General features: G+C 39.1%; 1 protein-coding gene across 1 annotated transcript in view; it reads right to left on the bottom strand.

Annotated features, from left to right (window-relative positions):
• baiap2l1a (BAR/IMD domain containing adaptor protein 2 like 1a) overlaps positions 1-19556 on the bottom strand; it is a 28378-nt gene extending 8822 nt beyond the window's left edge. Inside the window, exons 1-8 of the mRNA XM_079657577.1 lie at positions 19323-19556; positions 17247-17322; positions 16951-17037; positions 7163-7224; positions 5672-5743; positions 4301-4435; positions 992-1144; positions 762-905 (exon numbers count right to left, since the gene is read on the bottom strand). Of these exons, the coding sequence (XP_079513703.1) occupies positions 762-905; positions 992-1144; positions 4301-4435; positions 5672-5743; positions 7163-7224; positions 16951-17037; positions 17247-17322; positions 19323-19373 (780 nt within the window). The 5' untranslated portion in view covers positions 19374-19556. The remainder of the gene's footprint in view (positions 1-761; positions 906-991; positions 1145-4300; positions 4436-5671; positions 5744-7162; positions 7225-16950; positions 17038-17246; positions 17323-19322) is intronic.
• Between the last annotated feature and the right edge of the window lie 195 nt (positions 19557-19751).

The raw sequence follows: 19751 nt of genomic DNA, 5'->3' as shown, positions 1-19751 counted from the left end.
ATATCAACTCGGTTAATCTAGCCAGGGTTTCTCTCTCCAGCTGAGAGCGCGTTCACGTGAAAGGGGCGGGGTTAGCTACATTTGACCAATCACAAACAGGGACAAGTGTACTGACAGCATCATACTTCATTAATGAAAAGTAAACTAATATTAGACAAATATGAACTTTAAACATCCATGATTTAAACATATAATCCAGGATGCAAGCCACATAGTTGCACTTGCAAGGTGAATATAGAACAACTGGTTAAAAAATAAAAAACTACCGAGTGTTTGAAAGCGTAACAGTTTTATGATATCACTCCCCCATCTAAGACACGAGTGGATCTGACTTTAATACATTTGAGTTGAGTGTTTCGTCAACTTAATGTGTTGTTTAAAATAATACTTCTGCATACAGTATGTGACACTGTAAGTGTTGCACGGCCAGATACGGCTCGAGAAGCTGACTCCCTCAGATAAGGAAATATATGATATATTGTGATATTATATGATCGATGATGTGATTGATGATGTGATATGAATGATAAGTGCGACACGTCGGCGTCTTCTCTGCATACGGCAGTTTAAACTGTATTTCCATCATCCTGTAATATGACTTGATAGATTTAAACTCCGCACACTGAGCTCTGATTGGTCAGCAGGCGGTGCTTTCACTGAGTTGATCTCTTTTCTATAGACGCCGGGGGCGGGCAGCGTCCGGTAAAAAAAGTGATTTAGCCTTCCCAAACCTGAGCCTCACGCGCCGCCTATGTTCTTACCCTGTTGTTGCGTTCATTGTGCGGTGATTGTTCTGGAGTGCTGGACAGCCCATCTATCATGTTGGTCAACGTGTCCGGCACCTTGGTGATGTCGCTGCACTTTTCCTGCCAGCTGGGAAGCTTCATAGACAGCGTGTCTTTGGCCTGGAAACACCAGAGAAATAATTAAAATGGTTAAGCAGACCATAAACGGAGGGGCTCTGAGAGATTAGCTCCGTGTCCACGCCTACCTTCTGGTGGAAGTTGCTGATTTGATAGGAGAACATGCAGTGTTTGTCCGCCAGGAAACAGAAGCGTCTCATTTCTTCCAGTAAAGCCTCTCTGCAACCGTCAGCCATGAACTTCTGCATGTCCATCTGGCGCGACGAGATGGTCTCCACATACTGCGGACAGGGTCAGAAGGAAAAATAAATGTAACAGAGAAATCCTCATGACTTCATGATAAAAGAAATAAAAAATATATATTCAAATCAAATCAAATAAAAATAATTCAAATAAAAATAACATATAATTAGAATATAAATTACTTTCAGTACATCTTAAACTTGGCAGCACCTCTCTCTCTCTCTCTGCAGCACAGGGCGTGCCACAGGTGATTCAGCAGGGTGGAATGTGCTGCTTTATGACCGTCGCCAGTGAAACACTCTGAGTAAAAGCTATCTCTGCGGCTGCCACTTAATGTGTGTGTGTGCTCCGGTTAGACTCACAAATCAAGGCACTAGTGTATTCGTGTATTTGTGTCTCCGGCTGCTGCTCGTGGATCTATCTTAGCGCAGCGGTAAACCAAATCTGTGTTCTGAAAGACACACCTTCCCCACGGAGAAACATTGTGACTGTGACGCAGGATAGATTGGCTACTGGACCACAAAAAGTCTTTTAAAAAAAATGACTTCTCAACCCACTCCTCCATTGATTGATTTTTTGACACCCACTCCCCTCTCGTCCATTCTCCCATGTTGTCATAGTGACAGTAAATCAGCCTGTCAACGACCCTCCTCTACCGTCTGGTCTTTTAGATGCTGGATCAAGGCCCTTCAATTCCCATTTTCTCAGAGGTGGGAGAGCAGAAACACACAACTGAGCTCAGCACTGGCAGCCGGCGCCACACGATTTTGAGAAAACTGATTTGTATTTTGAAGGTGTCATCTTTCAACAGATATTGCAAAAGCCACTTCGGAAAGAGATGGGGGCTCCAGATGAGATGATTCACTGTGGGATTGTCTTTTAAAACGGTGCCATTGAAGTGAAGGAGATAGAGTCTGATGCTCCTAAACAAACTACCACCTGCAGCTTTTCCTTTAAAGGTTTTGTTTGATAATTGTCTCGCAGTAAACCAGGGCTATTCATTCATAATTTAATGGAAGCAATGAAAACCGTGGATAAATTATGACAGGAGTATTTACTCAGACTGTGCCGGTCCTTTATTGATTTACAAAGCAAATTGCTGTCAGAGGTGTTAAGTGTGATAGTTGTGCTAGTTATGGAAAGCATAACTTAAACCCCCTGACATTATGAAACACTCATTTTAAACTGTATACACTTCAACCTTTACACTCAGGGTCACAGCTCACAATAAAGGAGAAGTCAAAACTGACAGTAAATTCTTCAAGGCCTTAAGATAGCAACATGCAGTGCAGGATGAGACCCTAGAATCTATGATATATTTATAAAATATATAAAGCTGGATACTTCCCATCTACAATTGTCACCATTCGGCTACTTAACGCACCTAAATGTGTCAAAAGGACAGCCAAAGAAGGTATAGCAATTGTATTTCTCTGGTAAAAGGCACATGTTTTCATTTACTAGCCAACCACAATAATGTTGGAGCATAGGAGCCGTCAGCTGCTATGTTTATTGGGTTCATTTAGCAGTCTGTAAGGATTTGGTACGGAGAATGATAAGGTAAATGCTAGCTAGCTAACTAGCTAACTAGCTAACAGGGGTATAGGTCAATCATCATTTCCGGTAAGTGCACAATGGACGATTTTCATCTGAGACAACCCTACCATGTTGAAATTCACACAATTATGCAGTGTACACTGTGAACTCTATGCAAGAAACAAAATGTTTGAAATAGCATATTAGCATAAGAGTCAACAGCCACGCTAGCAGCTCTGTAAGAGTATATTCAAGCAAACGCCAAATTACAAACATGCTCACAATGACATTTGAGGTGTCATTTATCACACCGCCAACACCAGCCAACATTTGCTGATGAGCACTAAACTGCTGTTGTGGTTGTAGGTTTTCGGTTTCAATCATGTCTTCTGTGGGCAGAGAAGTGTATATGCCTAACAGCTAAATGTGCCTTACTAGCTCTATGTTGCAAAACCTTCTATTGCGTAATATACCAACACAGAAAACACACGTCCATTTTGTAGACTTGCTACAACAACATCTTTGGTTACTAGAAATAAAGCCTTAAGGTAAATATTTAGTGCAAATCAATCCCTATCGCTGCATCCAATACAAACTGGATTTCACTGTGGTTCTTAGAGCATTCAAGTGTATATTTGTACAAATTTGGGTGTGTACGCCTTTGATAAAAACACAATCTTTCGTCTGTATTTGAACGCAATGAGCCGTCGAATAATGGTCTCGATCTACTGCGTGTAAACACAAAGACTCAGCCAACAGCTAAAGGCGTGGTGGCACCATTTGATGGGTTTAATCCCTTAACCTATCTAAAGAATTATTTTTCGTAAGGTATTAAGTGTTTGAACACATATCTTAAATGTCATTCATCAGTGATGCCATGCCCTTACGCAACATCGGTGTGCAACTCTGAAACTCCGCACATCCTTCTTTCTCCTTTGCAATGGTATGCTGTTATCATGACAACTATCTTGGCCATATCTCCCCACCCTGTCACATAAATTGTACATATTAGTTTCGCTGTCATCAGAGCATAAGCATGCAACTGCACCGTGCTTGGAAAGCCATGCAATGCAGAAGTATCTGACAGGCTTTGTTTTGAACAGTCGTGGAAGAAGTATTGGAGCATTTACTCAAGTGTATAAACACTCTGTTACAAGTGAAAGTCCTGCATTTAAAATGTTAAAAAGATAACTATAAGAGTAAGGCCATCAAAATATACTTAAATTACAAGTACTTGTTATGTAGAAAAGCCAATCCAGCATTATATGTAATATTGCATTATTGGAATATAATACATAATTAGATATATTAATGCAATGTTAATAATGGAGGTGGTAAAGGTCTTTTATAATAATAGAAACTAATGTATTATTTGATGATAATGTGATCATTTGTAATAATAATGTGATAAAGTAACTAGTAACTGATATTATCATACAGATGTAGTGGAGTAAATGTTAAAATATTTAGGTGTAGTGCAGGTATAACCTAGAACTACTCAAGTTAAGTACAAGCAGCTTAAGATTGTACACAGGTAACACCACTGTAAATTAGCTATTACTATGACTGTTAAATTAAGATAGTGGAATAGAAGTATATGTATCATGAAATGGAAATAGTGAAAGTACTTTGGTTTGGGTTCGGTTAATCAGACTCACCTCATTAGTTTTGATCTCATACTTGGAGGATTGCTTGCCCTGGCTTTTCCTCCGGAGCTTCTTCAGTTCTGTCTGCGAGCGCTCCAGAGAGTCCAGCTTCACCTTGTGCTCCGACTGATAGCGCTTGAAGGTGGCCTGCAGGAGGGGTTCGACAAGAGAGGAATTTATGAGGAGATTATACAAAATCTGTCATTATACAAATATCTAATGCTAGAGCAGGGGTGTCAAACTCAAATACACAATGGGCCAAAATAAAAAAATGGGTACTAGTCGAGGGCCGGACTGGTTCAATGTTTATTGCAAAACTAATTGAAATGAACTTATTGCACATATTAAACCTGGAACTAACAAAGCTTCAATTATTGCCTTTAAAAACAACATTAAACATTAAATAATCAGTTGCATTAATTTCTTATGGCTCTATCTGCAGCTTCATTTCTTATGATCACATTTTTCCACAGGCCAACAACAGCTTCAACAAAACTATTTCCCTCAAAGAGAAACCAAACATGCCCTGTTGTCGTGAGAAAGAAAGTGCAGAAGGAAACATCCATTAAACTCAGTGAGCTGCTCTGTGATGCTAGTTCAAGCAGATACTTGGCATCTCATCTTGGGTGCAAGGTCATCAATGTTTGGGCTCAGGCTCTGAGCTGAGGAGACTCTCAGGATTGAGTGAAGGTGTGCGTGCAATATACCGGCGGACCATATCTAATAGTAATTAGAAATTATCCTGCGGACCGAAATTAAATCCACCAAGGGCCTGATTTTGACACATGTGTTCGAGAGGGTCTTAGCTCTGCAATCCTGAAATATGTTTTTTTTGTTTATTTAATTCTTTAAAGTACTTTTTACTATGACTTGGTTTGTTCATGCAATTATTTTTGCTCAAAATAAAAGTAAAACTACCTTTCTTATTCTGCAATTGTATATTTTGTACTTTTAATGCTCAATCAAATATATATAAAACATATAAGGTAAAGCATAACAAGGAAACATCGCCTATTGGATTCTCTAAAATCTAAAAGCAGATTTCTTAGTGAAGAAAAAAAAGAAAGAAGAATAATTCATTAATAATATTAATATTAATTAAAATAAAAACTTTTAAAAAATAGTAATAATGCTATTAAAAAAGTAAAAATACAAAAAATAATGATAATGCAAGAACAAAGAAATAGTAATAATTATATAAAAGCCTAAATAATTATTCAAAGTGGAAAATAAATGATATTCATAATCATAGTCATAAAGAGGGGAATTACTGTAGAAAGACACTAACATGTTAAGATTAAGATCAAATCTGATGACATGACGTGAGTTATGTTTGTATTATAACTAAGTGAGGGTAAGTGAGGAATCTATGAGGCCACTTACATTCATGTACTTCACATCCATCTCCGTCTTCTTCTCCAGCTCGATAATAATCTCCTTGTGGAACCTCTTGAACTGCAGAGAGAAGAAAACACATACTTTACATTCATTGTGACACACATCATGTTATAGCTGTCCAGTTCAGGCACATTGCTGAATGGAAATATCACGATAAGAGCTGAGCACATGACGATAGATTTCTGAGTGGATGAGATTTCAACCATGAACAATGTCTTATCAGCTTTGAGTGGTTAAAGATTTACAACTTCCCCGTTTAAGTACAGGCAGGTTGTCATGCAAACAGATCGTTTTTAGGGGATAGTGCTTTTTTTCCAAAACCCTTTCTTGCGTCAGACTGAGTTTCGCGTTCCAGTCGGTGACACTTGACTTCAATTTAGTTCTTGTCACCAGCTGATATCTGAAGTGTTTCAGCCCGAGGCAGCAGGGTCAGGAAGGATTCTCTGGTTTTTCCATTCTTGTCAAACTTACTTTTGTAAAGTACGTTTGTGAATGTAAAGAATGAGCTCCAAAGGTCACAGAGGTTCTGAGTCAAGAACGAACAGCGTAGAAAATTGCGAATGTCGGTCTATTAAGTGAAGTTAAGATGAGCGATGAATGCCTGAGGGTACTTGTGGTAATGAGAAGGTGACTTGTAATTATTTTTATGACATAAATGCAACACAGGAATGATCACGTCTCTCTTTATTCTTCTCATTCTGCAGCAGACAGAAAGGAGAAAACATAAAGGGAACAGCTTTAAATAGCTTTACAGAGAGAACAAAAGGTATCTTACAAAATTAAAAGTGTTTTCCATTTTGTAAACACATATCATGAAAAAGACTGAAGCCTATTTGACTGTATGGCTCAAAGACCATTTATTTCCACTGAATATGTACATTTAAAACAACTCACAAATAAATACTTTCATGAAACATAAATGCTTGAAAACAACTGGGAACTGTAGTTTTTAGCAAACGCTACGCACAGATGAGTAAATTGTGCATTTCTTGTGTACAATTTTCAGTAACAAACTTGATGGGCAAGTTAGTATTTATGGCAGCGGGATTATTTATGTTGGATACAATTCAAATAAACCGAGCCCATGTTTATTGTAAAGCAGGAAGCATGTCCTCCCACTTCAATAGTGTGTCTTATTCATTTATGTGAGGGACTGCGGATGGAAATGAGCTCAAAGCTAAATCTGGCACTGTTACGCTTGATACATTTGAATGTTTTAAGTGTTCATTACTGTGCATTGTCCCTGCCAAATAAACGATTAAATAAATAAAATATTCAGGTGTTGTTAATATTTAATGGGAAAACAATGGATGTCAATGGCTGGAAGAAATAAGACAAATAAGACAGGCTTTGGCTACACAGGAAATACTTAAATTATGTTCAGGATAAATCGATAGTTGGTTTTGCTCTTTTTATTGGATTTGTCTACAGTAAAAGGAAGTATAGGGTATTGCTAAACATCTTAAGGCTACTCACGCTCTCGTCCAGGTCACTGAAGACCTTCCTGTGGGCATCGGAGATCTCCATCAGAACCACACCTAGAAAGACATCAGGGATAACTTTTAGAATTTCAAAGATCAGTATAAAGACCAGGGTTACAAGCTGTTTTGGGGAAATACATAATATGATTTCTTGTGGTTAGGGTTAGCACAAAAACAAAGCTAGGCTAGCTGTTTGCTCAAGTTTCCAGTCTGTGTGCTAAAGTAAGCTAACTTGCTGCTTGGTACCTTTCATTTTCTTTAAATGTAACTCTTGGCAAGGAAGTACATTAACTTGCTTTTTCGAAAGGTCAAACAATTCCTTTAAGGGAGGTGGAGAACATTTGGAAAATATAAAACAATAATACAATTGGTAAAAAAGGGCAATAAGCACTAAACACACTTGAGATTTCCTGTATAAACTTATTTATATAAGTCTTTCATCTTTACAGCCCATATTTTACAGATGACTTGTCTCCCTTCAATATTTGAACAGTTGTCAATAAGTAATCTGCATGAAACGTTCTGGTATTGCGCGGTCAGATACAGAACAGTCTCCATTCACACACACTGGCTACGGCGCATAGACAGAGCAGCATATGACACGAGACAATGGGAGTGAGTCAATACTGTAAACACCAGTGGACAATTGTAGCTAAGCAGTTTATCGTGCTACCTACATCACAATGGGGTGAAATCTAGACTCAAGGTTTACTATAGGACATGCTGTTCTGGTTAACCCTGTAAAATACAGTATGGGGCATCATATACTGCGTCACAGTGAGGGGGAAAGGGCAACAACCTGAAAGAGTTTCAACATCTTGCGAAGAAAGGTTGATATTTTCTGATAAAAAGCTGTCAGCACACTTTAAAGGGGCCCTATAATTCAAATGTTCAGATTCATATTTGTAATTGGTTCCTCTACTGTGACATGTGTACATGCTTTCATGTTCAAAAAGGTCTTTATTTTTCTCATTCTGTCTGTGCTGGACACCTCTATTCACCCTCTGTCTGAAACCAGAGCTTTTGAAGAGCATTTACATGCACAACAACCAATATAAAACACACTACAGGAAAGGGAAAACCCAAAAAGCATAAAAAAGCCTCTTCAACAAAACAGACAATGCGTCACGATATTCATTTTCTTGTCGGATCAAGTGTGACATGTTGCAACACCAAAATGGACTGACATTAAACACATGAAGAAGAAAAAAGACAGTTAACAAAGCGTTAAAACACTCAAAACAATGAGTTCAAGTACTTTTAAAGTCCATTTGATCTGGGAATAAACTCAGTATTTAATTCAAGGTTTGACCAACCTTATATAAATTGTGTAACCCTATAGTTACAATTTATGGCACAAATCAATATTCGCTGTCCAGGACGATGTCGACGGACAGCCTTAATATGTTATAGGTTATATCATTTCTCAAAGGGTAAGGATTAGCCCCGACACCTGACATTCCTCCGTGCACGCCTCCACTCAGGGGGCAGACAACCCTAATGACCTGCTGATACAGAGCCGCACTTCTGTGATCCAGCTACAACAGCATTGCCCTCTGAAGGTCACCAGAACGTACTGGTAAATGCGCCCTTTGTGCTCCGGGGAGGGAGGGGTGGCGCTGCCCTCAGGGGTTGTTTGTACAGCCACAACAAGTGAGAGTAAGGGGGGGGGGAGACTGAGAAATGGAGGGAGGGGGTTCAAAGAGGTGGTCGTACACCTGCAGGCTTCACCTTTGGGGTTAACAAGGTGTGATAACCTGCTGCAAGGAGAGCGAATGCTGCAGATTGTTATCACAGCTTGGCATATACTGGACGGGGAATCATGAGCGTGTCACGTGACAGAGAGGCCCAGAACTATGTTGTAAAAAAGTCAAACACTGATGCTTGTATACTTTTACTCCATGCAAATAATGTGTGAGAGGTGTTAAAAGCACAACATTAGATTCCCTCTTCATAAAGTGTGAATAAAAAACTAGAAAGCTACACATAGGTTTTTATCATCTACTGGACTTCCATTCAAGTTCATTACCAAGACGGCTTTTATCTCAATTCATCTAATCTCCTATCTCTATCTGCCGCAGGCGATTGGTTCTCTTTGGACGATTTTAAGTACCAAGATAATCTAATCTCATCTCAAAGATTCAGCGCCGGGCTGCTTGCATTTCTATGCAGGATTGCACAGGGTTGAGAAAAAACACCTGTAGAAACCTCACCATGATTCACTCACATGACGAACACTTTGCCTTTCTCTCCTCCACTTGCACATGCAAGGATATGGGTCTGATACCGTGGCTCAATGAACTTTGACCTTTGTCACACACATGTTCTTTAGTAGTCTGAGTTTTAAGCCTTTCTGAAATGGAAATAGACATTATGTGGTCTTGTCGATCCGATGTATGCATTGAACTGAATTTTAAATATTACATTACATTACATTTAGCTGACGCTTTTATCCAAAGCGACTTACAATGACCAATTACAGGGACATTCTCCCTGGAGTAACTAAGGGCTAAGTGCCTTACTCAAGGGCACACTAGTGGTGGTGTTCCAGGTGGGATTTGAACTCACAACCTTCCGATCTCCAAACCCACCTCCCTATCCATTAGACCACCACTACCCCTTATATATCTTCACATGAACTTGTCTTACATAATCTTGGTAGAAAGTGAAAAATAGAGCATGATTTAAGAAAATACAGGAATTGTCATGTTATCAAGAAAGCTCCTTTAAAAAGTATTTGTCCTTTTATTTATCTAGCTGGGCCTTATGATTTATAATGACCTTATTTAAGATGTTTGTATTGTTAGTTATTTACTAAAAAAGAGGTGTGTGTGGAGGAGTTATTGTAGTATGTTTGGGTGCCATTTTGAGATAATTGTGACATTGAATTGTCATTTAGTCCCATGCCCAAGTTCATGCATTTAGTTCACAGCAAATGCAAAAGAAAATAATTTGAATTTTTCCCGAACTGTTTTAAATGGCTGTTGAACGAGACTGCAGAAAGGACTCAGAGAAACGCCTTTGACATTCTCTACAGGTGAGGCCCTTAAAGAGCTGGGAGTGCCCTGTGCCAACCTGATTTAGTTGTTAGATAATCGAGCCGTACCATATGAGATCATGTTGGCAGGGCAAACACTGAAACACTGCCACTTCAGGCTGGCCTGTATTACACAACTCTATCTCACTGGCAATCCTTCCTCTATTGTCTCCATCCAAGCTGAATATAAGTTAACGTTTAACTTGGCAGTGCTCTTGGTCATCGTCTTGTTGAAAAAATTCATTATCACCGAGATGCATCACAGGGCTTGTCCACGCAGGTGTGTGTGAGTGTGTGATGACTCAAAAAATCAATTACACACATTCTCGTGTAGATGGTGACTGTTTGGAGGTTGCCATATATGATCCACGCCCTTCCTGCTGTCATGATGCTGTCACAGTAATCCTAAATGAGTCTGGACGCTGGCAGAGTCTCAACCATGAGTAACTCGTCTGTCATTCGTTGTGGGGTAAAGGAATACTTTTGTCATCTGGAGTATCACTATTAACATCATAAATACAAATTAGGGTTGGAGTTGAACAAAACCAAATCCTAAACTCAAAGACCGTAGGACACCTTTAACCAAAAACCATATGATATGATCAAAAGCTTAAAAATGACTGTTGAGATGTTTTGTTAAATGCTGTGGTATAATCAACAATTGCATCAACATAAATGCAAATGGTTATTGCCATTTGGAGCAAGTCATTATAACAAATCAAAGATGTCTACTTGATTAAAGATCATCACCGTAATGATGATGAATAGTGACCTTATTTGGTTTGTATGCATTCATTATTGTTCAGTGATTTGAACATCCACTGAAATTCAGCATGTTTACTTTGTTTGCTGTAGATCAATAGCTGTGACAGCATCTTTAACACAGAGGGATGACCTGCCATCACACACAGCCCATAACATCATTTATTATACGTATAAAAATAACTGCAGCCCCAAGCATCAACAATAAATCTCTTTATACTTAATGCCGCACACTCAATGCAACCTCGAATAACCTTAGAAACGGCAAGTGTAATTTATATTATTTATGTGAAGACTAATGTTTTATAGGCAGTGTTGAAATATATCAGCTAAGGACAGGTTCAATCGCAATAATGAGATATTTTTGCGAAGTGTGAGGGATTTAGATGCTCCAACGTCATGAGGCGCTTTCACACCGGAGTACTTTTCCCAGTGTAGTTCCGAAAATGTGCGTTCACACCAAATACATCCGGAACTAGAACTTAGTTCATGAGAACCTTTTCACCCCCCTTTCATGGGAGAAAAAGGTTCCCATTTCTGATTGGCTGGGCGGATTGCAAACCACGCCCCGTAAAACTCCCAACAAGTTTTCTGAAGCTGCCATTTTATTTGCTCGCATTAGCATTATTAGCATTAGCATTAGCCCAGCGCACCAACGGAGTGAGACTAACTTATGGCAACACAAAAGAAAACGTGGAGCGGTGGAGATGAGGAGGTGTCGGCGTTCTGGCGATTTACTCGGAAGGCTTCAGTAGAAGCAGTATACACCGTGAAGTTGCTTGCGGCCTGCCAGTAAACCAGAAGAAGAAGAAGAAGAAGAAGAAGAAGAAGAAGAAGAAGAAGAAGAAGAAGAAGAAGAAGAAGAAGAAGAAGTCAGCGGCTTCATTCGCCTAATCCTCCCTCAGGGACTTATTCCGGTGTGAACGCGATCTGCTCCTCATGAACTAAGTACGGCAAAGTACTTGGTGTGAAAGCGCCTATGGTTTATTGAGGTGTGAGTGAGTCTCTGTATGTTTAGAGGTCCCTTGGAGGAAACTTCCAGTATACCGGGGAGCAAGTAGTTTAATAGTGGTTGAAGAAGGAGGGTGTTTGAGCTTTGGGATCATTACAAATCTGTGGAGTGTGACAGAACAAGTCATAACTGAGTGAACAATGAGTGGACTGAAAACAACCTTCACCCACCCCCTTTTTTTCACAGTTTTATGGCTGGTTTGGGAAAACAATCTGTTTTGATATTTCAGTGGCCCAAACATTTACTCCATATCGTCCAGCTGATAGTCCGTACAGACTGGTTGTATTGCTATCATGAGCAGTACAGCTGATACCACTTATTTAGGGTTAGGGTGAGGGTTTTAAAGTAATGGTTTACTATGCATGTGGCTATTTGGCTTTACGTTTGTCTAAAATGTATGTGCCTGGAGACCATTCGCTTATCACAGAATAATGACTGGAAAAAGGAGGCCAGTGCTTAGCCAGTAAGACACATTTCAAAAAGATAAAACAAATAAAAAAATAATATAACAATTCATAGGTGATGGTTTCCCTTTACTTCCAGTCTTAACACTAAGCTTATTTAACTATATCCTGCATTGAATATTACACATTGAACACGTAGATATGGGAGTATTGTCCATCTTTTCATCTAACCCTTGGAAGAAAAAATATATATAAAAAAATCTCAAGCTTTTCTTTCCACTTGTTCAAAGACGAAGGCCTCAGAAGTCCTCATAATAACTATGCTATCTTATACGTTTCTTGGAGCCAAAACAAACAAGTCTGCTCCGGAGAAAGAAAGATTATTGGATGTGTTTAATTAAGCTTCTGGTAATGTTGACTATGCAATGAAAGATAAATTGCCCATCATGTACTGATGACGCAGGCAATACTGTGTGTTGTGTCTAGAGAGAAAACAGTCCCAGAAAATAGCAGATGTTTGAAATATAACATAAACAAATCAGCAGTCTCTCAGTTCTGAATCCTCATCTTTGGGGAGGAAAAAGACCGCTCCGTCAGACATTACCATTTTTCACATTCTGACAGGGTAATTCAATATTTCAAAAAACAATTTCTACTGAGAAGTAGAGAAAAGGTGGAAGGGGTGGGGATGGTGCTATTCTTTCTCCTGTAACATTTCAGTCCCTAAATACCTGCTGCTTGAGTGGAATGGCAACTCCCTGTGGAGTCCAGCCATGGCCTAATGCAGAGGAAGTTTCTAATTGTACGCCCACTTGAAAACTATGATTTTAAAGTACACAGAGGGATAAATGGCACACCAGCATTGCTGCCATGGCAATGCATTAGAAATAGGAATGACAACAAAAGAAAGCTATTTACTGAGATCAAGCCAAACTCATGTGAACTCTCCTCACAGGGAAGGAGAAGCTTAAAAGTCGCAACTTTTGCTTAAGTGTGTACTCTTCGTAGATGGAAACCCCTTCATTTGCAGTTAAGGTTAGGAGACTTTGCAAAATGCAAGGGTTACAATCTAGACAATAACAAAAAATGTGTAGCATTACAAAAAGAATGCACGCTGAAAGTGGTCTTAAAGTGCAGATGCTAAAATGTAGCAACAATAGCACAAGTAAAGAGCCAGCAAAAGTTAAATACACAGCCATACAGTATCTTTCTCATTAGCTAAAACTAGCTTCTCCTTGGTAACAAAGGTACACACGTTAGCTAACATTAGCCATGATTAGCTATGGTTACAAAGCAATATATGTTGGCTAACAAGGTTCAAGGTTCTTTATTGTCAAACTAACATAGCTACAGACTAATTATGTCGTTGAAAATCTTAGGTCACAGGCTTCTCCAACAATGCAACACAATAACACTAACCACCATTAGCTATGGTTAAGCAGCAATGTATCTTAGCTAACATTAGCCACCGTTTGCTATTCTTAGAAATGCGTTGGAAACTGGTGGAGTGCATTCAATCTATAATTTAAACGTTTATTTTGTAAGAGGAGGATGCAGGTAATTTTTTCTTTGATAAACTAACTGAAGGTACTATAAGGTATTGTCATGTTATAATTGGTAGCAGTTGTGGAGCAATCTGAATATTTAAAGAAGTGTTTGAAAGAAAATCTCCTCTAAGAGTTATGGAGGATGGCTTTCATTAAAAAAATCTGCAAGTTTCTGCTGATAAAGTCACAATTTTCCCTAAAAAGAATGCTGTTGTTCTTTCAAGTCAAGAAAGGGACGTTTAAACAGCACAGGGTTTCACTTATCTGTCTCTCTTCAGGCAGTTGTGAAGTTTCCTACAGCTTCACCTCTATTATAGCATTGATTTGAAAGAGAAAATGTGGACAAACTGTTGTCACGGAAAAAGGAGATGTGCGGTATGAAGTAAAAGCCTCAGGTAACTTTCTGCAAATGCCTACCAACCACAGTGACGCAAATGCTTTAACACCGTACAATTTACAGAGGGAGGTAAAAAAAAACTACTTTAGAGAAAAAATTCAGCAGAGATTTAGTCATTACAAAACACTTTTGTCTGTCTTTCTCACCAGATGTGCAGTTTAAATGAAATTATTCTTAATTCTAGGACTATTATGGCAAAACCAAGCACCCTGCCTTCAGAAGTATAGTGAATGACTGAAGATAACTTCAGGCAATAATAAGAAACCATAAATCCTGCAGAAGCTTTTACAAGACAGCTGGCCTCTCTTCTGACACGTCTATCATTGTTTAACTCTGTCTTATATATTTTGTTCTATTTCCATACAGTTTGAGCCAAGGCCGTAACCATGGAGTCAACATTGGGCAGGACCAAACATTTTAGGCTATATATTGGGGGGCGGGGGCATTTTGAATTGTCCCCCCACAATGTATATGGTAAATTCGGCCTTGGTTTGAGCCTCCTGACAGACAGTGAAGAGGGTAAAGCGGTGGGATTTTCGGTGAGGCAGATGGAGGAATAGGGGATGAGGAGGATCAGTGGTGGGAAGACTACTCTCCTCTGTCTTTCTGTTTGTTCAGCGTGTTTGCTACTCTGCTCGCTGCAATGAGAGAAATCACACAGTCTCGCTGTCGTCCATCTCAGGCACTCAAGGAATGACTGCCGAGCTGAGGGTTCAACACTTAATGTGCCTTTAACAGCCCTGTTAATGGTGGTATTGGGGCTTGTTAATAATCACTTCTCTCTCTCTCTCTGTCTATAACCAGACAGTTTCTGCTCCTCAATGTTTAGTTATTCTGCTTTAATATGCTTGAGTTGCACATATACAAGATCAACGTTAAAGATACAAACTTTCCACATGTTCAAAAGTCAAGATGACGGAGCATTTTAACTAGCTTTGAAAAAATGGTTTCACCCTATTGTTTTTGGTATGCAGTGAAAATGTCCTCAGTGCACCGTGTAACTTGAACATAATATTTTATGAAGCGATGATGTACCTGCATTGTTAGTTGGCAGGTGCGGCCTGAAAAAAATCCACCAACATTTACGTCATAGCGGCGTAAATGTGGTTTTTGAGATGGTTTCACTAGCTTGCAGCTGGAGGGTTTACATACATGTGAACTATACTGTACTTTTTACAACCTGTGTAACTTGTGTATTTGTATATAATAATGAAACCCTCAGTTTTTTTAAGTTATAGAATCCGGAAGTCTATTTTGTTGGCATTATGACATATTCATAGTTTCATTTTCAAACACTGCTCTTATGTTTAGATATGCTGCCATGCTGTCTTACAAACTTCCTTATTCCTTTATTTCGATTTTCACAAATGTTGCAGAAACGCCCGATCTTATCTCTTTCACACAGTGGCAGCTTTGTGGAAATCATCTCACATACACTGACATTTCAATAAATTTGGTTTACAACGCTAGGCAATGCAAATGCCATCTATATAAAGAAGAATTTGTTTCACACAAAATAGTCACTGTGGTAACCATTTTCCATTAAAGGGGGTCAAACAACAGGGCATCATTCGTACGCCAAACCGCTGCATTAGGGAGTGACGCAGCAGAATAAACAAACAAACATGATGAATAACAGCACTGATTAGGGACCCCTGGACAAAGTACGCCAGCTCCATATTTGAGCACTAATAGAATAATTGGAGATGACTCATATGATGAATAAAAAAACAACCTAAACAAGCTTGATGGCAGCCTAAGAGAAGAGATAGCAGAAGCACTTTAAATCAGAGTAATGCATTTCTGCTCCTACTGTGCCACAAAGGGTTCAATCGATGTTTTATCTAGATGTTAGCGTAATTAACTTGGACTTGGATGTCTGCAGGCTGTCAAATATATGTCATCATGAGGAAGTTGAACAAGAACAGGATTTTGTAGGTGTCCAGCTGCCATTGTTCGACTGCAATAATGCCAGTAAAATAAGTACATTGTAACTTTAACGGTGACTTTAGGGAATCAGTACGAACATTTTGGGAGATACACTTACTCAATTTCTTGCAGTTGAATGAGGAGATCGAAACCACTCTTGTACAATACATATAAGGCTACAGTAAGTTAGCTTAGCCAATAAACTATCAGTAAAAAGAACCCTTACATCTTTGCTTTAAGTTAATTTGACTTCTTTTGTGTATAGAATAAACAAATGAGACATATCTTAGTGAGCTTTAGAGGGGATGGTAAGCTGATTTTGTTGCCTTCAAAGAGATTCAGACTAGCTATGCTACTGCTGCTAAAAGTAGCGATGAATACAGTGGATGAAACTTCAAAAACGTGAAGATCCAAGTAAAAATATACACTTAAGTCTCACAAGCGACAATATTTCTCCCATCCTAAGCTCCAAAAACACACCTGAAATCACTCTTATCACCATAGGTGCCAACAAGGAGAGATTGAATCAGAGATTGCAACTTTAACTACATCTCAACAGAAAAGAAAATGATGAATCATTGTCTTTAGCAAGCTTAAGCTTCATCACAGACACATTTAAACACTGATATCAGGCACGCCCCCTCGAGAGTTCACCCTCTGTAGGTGGGTTCACCCTGGACTCGCATGAAACTCACCGAGCTCTCTGGAGACTGGAGACACAATTGCATGCTCTCCGACCTTCGATACTGCATCAAAATAGGTTTTCCCAGCAAGAGTCATCGCTGTGTGTGTGTGGGGGGGGGGGGGGGGGGACAGAACAGACAAACATCATCATGTTACTGGCTGGGAAACTTGCTGGTAAAATGGATGTTCTTGTAAAACGTTATTCAAACCAAGATAAGGGAGAAGCTATTTAAGTTAAGGTGCACTGAGGTCAAATTCAAAGTCCACATTAAGACCTATAGATTTTTGTATTAAACGCTGTGTTTACCTGTGACTGATTTCTCATAGTTCTTCCCGAGGGTTACCAGGTTCCTCAGGCCTGGGTTGAACTGCTCCATCACATTCTGGGACAAAGAGAAAAGATTAAAGATTATCGAGAACACTCTTATCTATTTCCTGATTTCAATAATACTGTAATCTCACAAACATCTCGAATTTCCTTTACAAAAAAGAAACGTATACAACTATTTTTGAAGGAGTGGGCGGGTGAAACAAGTGTTTGTGCTGTCGCTCTATAAGAGAACAATAAAACGTTCAATCTTTAACTTGACCCCTGTATGCTTTTATAACTCAAAAGAGCGAAGTCCCACACAAAGTTGCAGCTATTTGCAGCATGAGCCTCATAACTCTCCCCTCCCTTAACCCCCCCTTTACTCTCTATTGAAAGTCCTCAACAATCAAGTGCTGTTTGCCTCTCTGTCTCTATTCCCCTGGCACGCCCTCAATAGAACAATGAAGGGGGCAGGTATGACTACATGAAGAAAAGGAGAGAGGAGGAAGAGAGAGAGAAATTGAAACAGGTTCCTTGTTTTATTTTCTCAGTCTCTCCCAGTGGCACACTGTACAACACAGATACACAAACACACACTTTGCATTGCTAATCCAGGAAGGATATGTCACTCCAAAAAGTAATATCCAACTCTAATTCTACAGCTATTTTTGAAATTAAAGGAGCCCAAAAACATGAAATAACCGTTTAAAATTACTCGTATAGACATGTTAATCTTACTGGAGACGGAGACACACACCCAGACACACTCTGATCACATGTGAGAGTTGTTCATCTACGAGTAAATCCAGATTAATCCCATGATCAAACGACCATTGATCCAATCACTTCAAGTCCATTGACAAGCTAGAGCAGGTCGACTGATGAGATAAACTCTTGTCATTTCACAAGAGTTGATCTCATTCAGACAGACAGGAGACGGGCAGTGGCTGTACTGTGGTTTGCTGTGTTTTATGATTTACAATTTAAAACATGACCCTTCACTTGTTGTTGGACTATAAAACTGTTATCAGATTACAAACGTATCCATTGTACGCAACAACAGGAAGTTTGAGTTGCTCGATCGAGTATTTTTAGGTGGGTTTATGATACAAAACCCAATTCACTCAAAAACAAAAACTGCCTTCAGTCTTAGTATTGTTATTTATGTAATTTAAGAGCAGGATTCATATGTGACACATCTGAATCACAATGACATCTATTCACCCACTTAGCATTCATTACCTTGCACATAATCAGTTTATTTTGAACATTTCTGCAAAGTGACAGCTCTGTTAAAACTGCACTGCTGCATCAATTTAAATTCTGTCATACCAAACAGATTTTATTTTTCTGTAACCTGTCATATTCTTGTTGTATTTACCTGATGGTATATCTGTATTTCTTGTCAATATTTCTTATTACTTAAATGTTTTTGTAACAGCTCTATATTTGCTGCTTTTTAAAGACTTAATTCATCTTACTGTGTTCAAGTATGCACCATGGTACAGCAAAGAAACATTCCTTGTATGTGTAAACCTCAATGGTGTTAAGTAATGAAGTACATGCACTCAAGTACCGTAGTTAAGTGCAATTTGTAGGTACTTTGAGGTAATTTATAGGTAAATATTGTACTTTTACTCCACAATATATTACCTTTAGTAACCTTGCAGATTTAGATCAATGATAAACAATGATATCAACACATTAACGTGGGTTAAATTCACAATCAATTGAAATTAGTTCCACCTTTACCAATAATTAACCAAAACCATATGATTCTGAAATGGGCCAATCTGCATAATGACTACTTTTATTTTTGGTACTCAAAGTATATTTTGATAGCAATACGTTTGCGTTTTTACTTGAGTAACATTTTGATTGAAGGGCTTTTACTTGTGACAGAGTATTCCTAAACTCTGGTATTTCTACTTTTACTCAAGTACACGATTTGAGTACTTCTCCCACCTCTGGTAAACATATTTTGCAATAAACCTGATTCTGATTCTGATCCCCAACCAAAGATCTATCTATCTATCGATTAGTTCTCCTTATATTTGTTTTTAAAAGTCTTACCTTGTAAGTATTCTCTGTGAGCTTGCTCACATCATCCGGAGCGCGAGACATGGTGGCAGGTTGTCGGTGAAATCAAAAAAAGGAAAACAAATATCAAATAGTTTATTTGTAGTAATCCAGGTGTTCGGTCCGAAAAATAAATTCCACAGCAGCCGGTCCTGCTCCGTGCATGCGGGAGAGAGACGCTGGGCGGCCGGGGACAGACGGACTGACTGACGGACTGACACACCGGAGAGACTTCCCCGCGAGGAGGAGGAGCGCGAGGGAGGGCCCCGTGACGTCACGATAGGTGTTATACAGATTAATCTCCCTGTGTGATAATAAATGCTCAAATAAATATATTACAAATCGCATCCAAAATGTAACTCTGCCCTCAGGGAGATTCTTCTCGGCTTCACTTCACATATTTGAATTGATATTGAATATTCG

This window comes from Notothenia rossii (genome assembly GCF_949606895.1).
Source record: "Notothenia rossii genome assembly, chromosome: 11".
In the NCBI taxonomy this organism is placed as follows: Eukaryota; Metazoa; Chordata; class Actinopteri; order Perciformes; family Nototheniidae; genus Notothenia; species Notothenia rossii.
The sequence above is the reverse complement of the archived record's forward strand: the minus strand, read 5'-3'. Positions and strand labels throughout refer to the sequence as shown.